The sequence below is a fragment of the Microtus pennsylvanicus genome, chromosome 14 (genome assembly GCF_037038515.1).
Source record: "Microtus pennsylvanicus isolate mMicPen1 chromosome 14, mMicPen1.hap1, whole genome shotgun sequence".
In the NCBI taxonomy this organism is placed as follows: domain Eukaryota; kingdom Metazoa; phylum Chordata; class Mammalia; order Rodentia; family Cricetidae; genus Microtus; species Microtus pennsylvanicus.
This window is the reverse complement of record NC_134592.1, coordinates 55,001,421-55,009,866: the sequence shown is the minus strand read 5'-3', so window position 1 is coordinate 55,009,866 and position 8,446 is coordinate 55,001,421. Positions and strand designations below refer to the sequence as shown.

At 53.2% G+C, this 8,446-nt stretch overlaps 1 protein-coding gene across 3 annotated transcripts; it reads right to left on the bottom strand.

Moving 5' to 3' along the window:
• Positions 1 to 5,321: 5,321 nt before the first annotated feature.
• Positions 5,322 to 8,148, bottom strand: Nkx2-1 (NK2 homeobox 1). 3 transcript variants are annotated; one of them, XM_075947992.1, is made up of 3 exons: positions 8,072 to 8,148; positions 6,956 to 7,341; positions 5,322 to 6,067 (listed from the first exon to the last, which is right to left on the bottom strand). In XM_075947992.1, exons 1-3 carry the CDS (start codon positions 8,146 to 8,148, stop codon positions 5,322 to 5,324), a joined length of 1,209 nt encoding a protein of 402 aa, XP_075804107.1. The 3 variants fall into 3 exon arrangements, with proteins under 3 accessions (XP_075804107.1, XP_075804106.1, XP_075804108.1); XM_075947991.1 differs by lacking the exon at positions 8,072 to 8,148 and adding an exon at positions 7,440 to 7,579; XM_075947993.1 differs by lacking the exon at positions 8,072 to 8,148 and having other exon boundaries at positions 6,956 to 7,489.
• Between the last annotated feature and the right edge of the window lie 298 nt (positions 8,149 to 8,446).

The window sequence follows — 8,446 nt, the reverse complement described above, 5'->3', positions numbered from 1 at the left end:
TAGGTTTGTATTTATCTTTCAGGCTTGACCCAGCAGTGACGAACTTAGACTGAAATGTCCTACCAACAACCAAAAGAAATTAAATATGAAAATGTACTGAAATCGTATCTAAAATTCTTCAAGAAGTCTTAGCAAGGATGAGAATAAAATTTCTAGGAAACAGAAATAAAACGGTAACTTATCAAAAAGAGAGAGGATCGGGAGTGCACTTAGATATCCTTCAAGCTGGCATTAGGTCACTGTGGAAAAGAAATACAGACACCATTTCAACTACCCTTTCAGATGAGGCAAAGGCTGTGCTGTCTCACTTAGCCAGTTCTTCCTCCATTCCTTCAAGACACCATCAAAGAAAGTTGAGAAATGCAAATATGTGGGGTGAGGGTGAGGTTCCATGCAATCTTTGACCAACCCCTTCAATAAAATGTACACTTTACTTCCAACCATACCAATTTCCTGAGACATCGGGGTGGCTGGAAAGAGGCCACACCTTCCGACACAGCTCCTCACTTGAAGAGGCACCAGAAAACTTTGTGTTGAGCTAGGTTTTCATACTGGGTTGCCACCGAAGGTGAGCTGAAGCCCCAGGAACACAACCGTGCAGTGAAGCACACACCAGTCAGTAAGATAGAGAGGGCTGGGTGAAGGTGATTTTAGGCATCTCTGAACAGGCTCAGCAAGAAAAAAGTCCCCATCCTTTCCAATACCCTTAGGCCACTTCGTTTTTGAAACAAGCTAGCAAACGGCGGAAGAATCATGTTATCTCAGATCCACATTTCCCAACGGGCTTCCTATTCACCACTAATAAAACTGTCTGTTCACCCAGCTTCACACTAATAACTGGGGAGGGATGGGGAGGAGGCGGGGAAGCAACGCCCAGAGAGACTGGAGACTTCGGATCAGGATTCAAGGCGGCGTCCCTCAACTCCCTCGTTTATAGAAATGAATGTCTGCCTGGCTTACTTAAGCTCGGGAAAGGGGTCAGCCTGTATCAGCACAGTTCACACAGATTGTGGATTTTTTTTCCTTCCCTTATCTTAAATTGACCTGCTTTTAAGATAAAGACATAATAGAGAAAGCATTGACCTTACCTGGTCCCTAATGATCTGGAAGTCAGAAACCTCTTTCTCATTTTCTCTTATCTGGGATCGCCTGAGAAGAGATTCACGCATCCGCTCCGGAGCGCTCACCGCCGCCCAGACTCCCGGCAGCGTGAGGGGCTTGCGGCCTCTTAAAGTCTGCGAATCTTCCTGGCCTTTTAAAACCAAAGACTATGAAGCCACATCCAAGAATCGTCACTGGAGCTCCCAAGTCCAGACTCATTTAAAAGCTCTTGGAAGACTCCCAAGCAAGTCTTTCCCTATAAAAGACCAAGTCCTGAGCAGTGGCAGGAAGCGCTGTCTCCTCGAGGCCCTGATCGCCCGAAGACGTGGACGCTGTCTTGATGCTCGCTAAATGGACCCGGACCCAGCTTACCTAGCTCTTGCCGGCCCCAAGCTATTTCCACCGGGTTGCCCCCCTACCCATAGTATATGCCCGTGAGCTGGGACATTTCTGTCCCCCTGGCCATGAGGACCCCAATTGTATTCAATGCCACAGCATTCCAGAATCCCTTCCTTCTCTGCTCAGGGCATCTCTGTTCTGTTGTTTTCGCCTCTTCTCTGAGCCCAGCACAGTCCACTGCCCGCCAGCTGAGAGAACTGCTTCCCCTACTCCTCGGCCCCACAGCTCGGGGTTCCCAGGCTGGGGCGGGGGTGGGGAGCCGCTTTGGGATGCTAAACATCAAACAAGCCAAGCCTGGGGTTTCAGGCCCCGACGCCACTAGAGCGGCTCTCCAGGGCTCTCGAGAAAGTCCTCGTGTTTACATGGCAGGGTTGGGGTGGGGTGGGGGAGAGGAGCAATGCTGAGGATGCTGTCTGCAAAATACCCCCACTGCCTGAACCATCAAGGCCTGGAGTTGGGTGAGATACTTGTCAGGGGACAGTTTCTAGGACAAACGTCCTATAGGCTCACTGGTGAAGTTTTTCCCTCTTCTAACATCTCAGTGCCAGGGGCATCTCCGGAACACGTATTTCTTCTCCTGGGAGGCCAGAACCAACTTGAGCCTGAGTTATTGAAAGCCTAAAATAAGCAAGTGCCCCTTCCAGATGCTGACCGGGTAAACAGCTTGTGTAGGAGTGGGGTGTCCCCGAGTTGTGGGGAGCTCTCACCTTGAACCCAGCACCTAGCTTACTAAAAAGACACCCCAGTCTGCCTCCCCAGATTGCTTCAGCAGCTGCCACAAGTCTCCTAGGCAGGAGTTGGAGGAATCAGAGAGATTGATGATAAGGAAGGGCCAAAGCCCTGTTTGTTGGGTCTCATTCCCAGCCCCCTCTGAATTCGCCTATTCCAGGGACAAGTAAACAGGCTTCTAACTAAGCCGGCTGGAGAAGGCTGTATTTGTTAGATACTCCAACTAGCATAAGAAGATAAGACAGAGAGTGTTACAGTAGGCTCCAGTTGTTATTCTGCTAGAATGTAGGGAGGCAGGGCATGTGGTATCTGCAGCCGGCTAGGCTCTGCCTGGCCCTATACTGGCCAGTGGAACTGGTGGAGTTAAATTCATCTCCCCGACACCCCCACTTAGGAGCAGAACAGCAGCTGACAACACCTGCCTTTTCTGGACAGTTACCACTGCCATCCTTGTCCCGGAATCTCAGATGGCTATCAAACAGAAATGATTAAACTTTCCTGGTTTTGTTTTTGCAAAATATGAAGTCTGCTGAGAGGACCCTCTCCCCACGTAGAATCTCAGCAGACTCAACCAATTATCCTTTCAGAATATTAGATATCAAGAAGCCATATTCCAGTAGCCAGGATTAGTTTTCTAAGGAAGAAAGCTACTCCTAGCTCCCATTCCTAAGGCACTGTAAAACAGAAATCCCCTGGACATCAGTGAGAAAGACTGCTGGATTCAAGTTTATACTATTATTTTTCTAAAAACAAGATCCTGGGAGATTGATGGAGTGGAGGACCAGGAAAAGTTGTTAGAGGCTATGACAGGGAGAAGAGGAAAAAAGGAGGGAAAAGGGGAGGCGAGAAAGGGGGGGGGAGTAGGTGAACACCTGAGTAAAAAAATGAACAGAACACGTGCCAAAAGTCAACTAGTCACCACCACAAACCGTTGCAAGCATCAGGGGCACCCAGGGCTGCTAGGTTTGCCTATGGACAGCTCACGGGCCGCCTTGTCTGCACAGGTTTGTCGGGGAAAACTCATAAAAAGCAACAGTTCATCCAAGGAGCTGTAGTTTCTGTCCCGAACCACTCTTTTACCACTACCGCCCACACCTGTCACAACCTGACTTGTTTCTCCCAGAACACTATCTGATAATGGAAAGAAGAAAACAATCACAGTGTGGGGGGGGAGAGAGTTTAAGATTATTTTGGTTTTGTTTGGGGGGAGATGATAAAAAGTTAGGAGAAGGAGAGGGATTCATTGCTGCAAAGATTTAAGACCCCAGATGTTGAAAGCTCTGAGATACAAGAGTGAAATGGCAGGTCCCAATGTCCTACTAGAGGGATCCCTAACTTGGCCACCAAGTCCACACCGCCATAAGACGGAGGATCCACTGGGATGGGATGGGGAGGAGGTAGCGGGGAGGGATCCTGTTTTAGACTGTCCAAATAAAGTCAGAACCACTTCACCCTTGGACACAGGCACCACACAGATTCTAAGTGTGAGGAGACTGGCTGGGAGCTACAACTATAGGTTTGGCATTCAAATGTACAGAAGCAATTCATTCACTAAAAATGATAGCTCCTTCAGGCTTCTTTCAAATGACTGGCTTGGCCCACCATTTTAAATATTAGGTCAGATGTGTAAGACCAGCTTCTGAAGCTCTTAAAAAACCAGAAGGTTGACTCTTAAAAAAAAAAGGCCATTGTTTTTTTCTCTCCCCCCCTCTCTCCCTCTACCTCCCCCTTCTACAGAACTAGTTTACTTTGCATCCTCTCTATGTAATAGTCCCAAGACTGCTCAGAATTTTATTCCACTGAAGTTCAAAGCTGAACAAAATCCCCTCTTTGGTGGGATAGAAACTCCGGAATTGGCTTTTTTTTTTTTACCTGGGTCAGAATCCCTGAGCTCAATCCCAATAATTGGGATCCCATCATGCTTAGTGGTGAGCCCCTACCCCCATTCCCAGTCCATGCACAGCCAAATCAAAACCAAACAAAAAGAAAGGGTTTTAATCAGAAAAGGCGTCTTTTTAATTCGTATAATTTATTAGAAGCTTCTTAGGAACTATATTTAAGCCGAATATCTACATAAGTTACAACAGAAAAAAAAAACCTGATGCTGCAAGTACCAAACTGCCAAATAATATACACAGGTTTGTCAATGCCCTTTTTAAAAAGTGAGGGGCCGGGGGCCGGGACTGGGCTTCTTTTTACAACGTAATGTACAGATTACTAAAAACTAGGCATTTAGTCCAACTTTTGACAGCATTTTACAGCTACATGTTCACATCAAACCTAAAACAATTTCTGAGGGACCAGCCTGGCCTGGACTGAACCTATAGGGCCAGAGGGCAGCCCGGGAGGGGGCACTTCCTTTGTGTCAGGTACAAGTGGGATATGCAGAAGAATCTTTCCCCTAGCCAGCTCCTGTCCATCTTCCTTCTGGGGGAAAAAAAATCTGGTATTTACAAGCAAGTCCGCTTTGCTGGCAGGGTGCATCCAGAGGGAAGTTTGCCGTCTTTAGAGTCCAGGGCCATGGTAGCATAGAGCAGGCTCCAAAACTGTGCCGTGCCCAAGCTTGGGAACCCATTTGAACCACCAGAAAGACTTCTCCTGTTTGTTCTACGTCCTTCTCTGTTTAAAAAATCCGTAAGGGGCTGAGTTTGCTTGGCTATTTCTATTTTCTTTTTATGTTAAAAAATAATCCACAAGTTTTAGGTAGGAAAGAGAAAAGGAAGGAGGGAGGAAGAAAGAAGAGTAGGAGAGGAGAAAGAGGAAAAGAAGAAAAGGAGGAGGAAGGAGGAGAAGACGAAGGAGAAGGAAGAAGATGAAGAGAAGAAAGAAGAAAGGAAGAAGAAGAAGAAGAAGAAGAAGAAGAAGAAGAAGAAGAAGAAGAAGAAGAAGAAGAAGAAGAAGAAGAAGAAGAAGAAGAAGAAGAAGAAGAAGAAGGCGTCCAGCAGTTTGGTCTTTGTGTACTTTTTCCTTGGTCTAAACACAAACAGGTTCTTAAGAAAAGTCGAAGCACGTGGAGCATTGGGCGAAAGGTGGTCTGCGGCGGGCAGAGGTGAAGCTGTGAGGCCGCGCGGGGCTCTGGCGGGTCCCACGTCTCACCAGGTCCGACCGTAAAGCAAGGTAGAGCAGGACATGGCGCCATAGTCCGAGCTCGAGGAGTTCAGATGGGATAGGCTGGAGACCTGGCCCTGCAACGCTGCGGGGCTGGCTGCATGGTGCGCCAGGTCCGGGGACTGGCCTGCACTGCCCGGCTGGTGGCCTGGGTGTGCGCCTAGACCCGCGCCACCGCTGCCCACCGAGATGGCCGCGGCAGCCGCCTGAGCCGCCTGTGCTTGCTGCTGAGCTTGCTGCTGCGCGTGGCCTTGCAGGCTGGCGGCGCCCGGCGCAGAGGCTCCCGCTTGGCAGGGTTTGCCGTCTTTGACTAGGACAGGCACGGCCACCCGGCGCGGTGACTGCTGCTGAGCTTGCTGCTGTTGTGGGCAACCCGCGCCCCCTCCGCCTCCGCCGCCGCCGCCGCTGTCCTGCTGCAGTTGCTGCTGCGCTGCCTTGTCCTTGGCCTGGCGCTTCATCTTGTAGCGATGGTTCTGGAACCAGATCTTGACCTGCGTGGGTGTCAGGTGGATCATGCTGGCCAGGTGCTCGCGCTCCGGAGCCGACAGGTACTTTTGTTGTTTGAAGCGTCTCTCGAGCTCGTACACCTGCGCCTGGGAGAAGAGCACCCGGCGCTTCCGGCGGGGCGCACTAGGCAGCGGGGCCATGTTCTTGCTCACGTCCCCCAGCGAGCCCAGGCCGCCCATGCCGCTCATATTCATGCCGCTCGCAGGACCCATGAAGCGGGAGACTGTAAGCGACAAACGCACAGCGTCGGCTGGGGCCGGGGCCGGGCCAAGCCTGCTTTTCTTGCCCTTGGCCCGCCGGCCCCAACCTTCGATGGCATCTCACCTTGGCCCATCTAGCTGGGGAGAGGCTAGTGCCTTCCCCGGGCCGGGCCGTCGAAGAGTTTATGGGTTTCAAGCCTAACTACTCTCCGTCGGTGTTAGTGTCTCTTTAGAACCAGAATGTACGGGGGGGGGGGTGGAGGGGAGTTTGCTTCTGCTCCTTTCGTGCCCAAGCCGGGTGAGAAGCCCGGGGTGGGGGGCGCAAAGAGCTGGGAACAGGCGGTAGACCCCAACTTCAGGGGGGTAGCAAAAGGGAGTTTTCCCTTTCTAAAGCCCCAACTTACAGACGCTTGGCCTCAAGTCTTCTCTCTCCTGAGCTCTAGGTGAGGACACCTGCTCGTTCAGCCCAGTTAGCTGAGCTGTGCGCCCTCCCAACCCGCCCAGAGACTTCTAGAAAGCTAGGCAACCAGGCTGGCGTTGGGATGCATCCTAGCAGGACGGCCTCTCTCCTGGCCGGGCCTGCTTCCCTCCAACTCCGCTGACCCGAGCTCTCAGCTCAGGATGGGCCTCCCATGGCACCCTGAAGTCTTCCGCGCCAAGTCAATAGTTGGCACTTGCGGTTGCTGAGTGCCAGCACCTATCCGCAGGACCCCAGCTCTACTAGGAACCTCTTTTGAAACCCTAGCCCAGCGGGGGGAAGAAGGTCCAGCTCCCGCACCCCACTCCTAGATGATGCTGCCCGGCTGCCCACCCCATGCCCAGCATAACGGCGAGCGCCGCACCTCGCGGGCCGCAGTGACCGCGCCTCCTGTGCTCTGCCCGCGGCCCCGCGGCGGGGCGGCCTCACTTACTGGCCGGGAAGCGCGGGTCTGGGTTGGCGCCGTACCATCCGGGGCCCGAAGCGCTGTTCCGCATGGTGTCCTGGTAAGGAGGCAGCTCGCTCATGTTGCCCAGGTTGCCGTTGCAGTAGCCCCCAACAGCGGAGTGCGAGAGCTGGGGCACCCCCGCCGCCGTCATGTGGTAGGCGGCGGTGACGGCGCCGTGGTGCCCCACGGCGTGCTGCTGCATGGCCGCGGCCGGCGGGGCCGCCTGGCCCTGTCTGTAAGCTGCGAGCGGAGCCCCGAGGCCGCCGCCCTCCATGCCCACTTTCTTGTAGCTTTCCTCCAGGGGACTCAAGATGTCAGACACTGAGAACGGAGTCGTGTGCTTTGGACTCATCGACATGATTCGGCGTCGGCTGGAGGAGGAAGGAAGAGGAGGAAAAAAAAAGGGAGAGGGGGAAGGCGAAGCCTCGCTACTTTTTTTTTCTCCCTTTGCCAAATATTCTGGTGTTACCTTAACGCCGATCTTGTTGGATGTACACGTAACGGAGTGGACCGAGTCCGCCTTAATTGGCTTGAGTGGAGGCTCGGGGGCTGCCTCGCGTTTGTTTTAGCCCGGCGCCAGGTTTTAGGCAGCCACCAGAGGCGGGGCATAAGCGCTAAAGCAACAAGACAATAGAAGCCTACATCTTGCCCGAGATAATTAGCTTACATGCTGATGACAAGGTAAACACCTTTAAGCTTCACTTGTCAGGATTTTTAGGTCTCAAAGAGAGAAAGGAGAGAGAGAGAGAGAGAGAGAGAGAGAGAGAGAGAGAGAGAGAGAGAGAGAGAGAGACCCAAAGCATTACTTCCCCCCTCCCTTGGACACCCCCACCCCCATTTTTGTGGGGTGCCTGTGGCGCGCGAGGAAAAGGCGGGGGAGGGAAAGGAGGAGGGAACCGAGAGCAAAGCGGAGGTCCAGAGGTTGGGTAGAGAGTAACCTAAGAGGAGGGATGGAAAGGAGGAAGGAAGGTGAATGCTGCTTTGCAACCAACTTGAGGAGTTACAAAGTGGAACCCGTGGTCCAGTTCGGTCGGGGTTCCCGGGTCAGGGGCTGGTCTTTGGGGGGGAGAGGAGGCTGAGGTACGGGGAGCGGGGTTTCACCTGAGCCTGACGGGGCTGCTCCTCCCTCCCGCTGCGGCCTCCCAGCCCCGCGCCTTCCCACCGCCTCCGGACCACATCGGGCTTCGCGGCGCTGAGCCCCAGTCACCACCAAAAGAATGTGCGAGTCTGGGGGGGGGGGATGAACCCGGGGGCTGCACTGTTGGTCTATGAGTCTGTCAGTCTGTCCGCCTCTTCTGCCGCTGTCAGAGGGACACCTCTGCTCCCCGCCCCCTTTCCCCTTACCCGAGAGAATCCTAGCGGGCGGAGGGGGAGCTGAGTAAGGGAACGACTGCCTCCGGGAGGCTGTCACCGATCCCCGCGCCCCCCCCCCCAAAGCTCCTGGCTTCTTAGCGGACCAGCCCCACAGCCCACCCC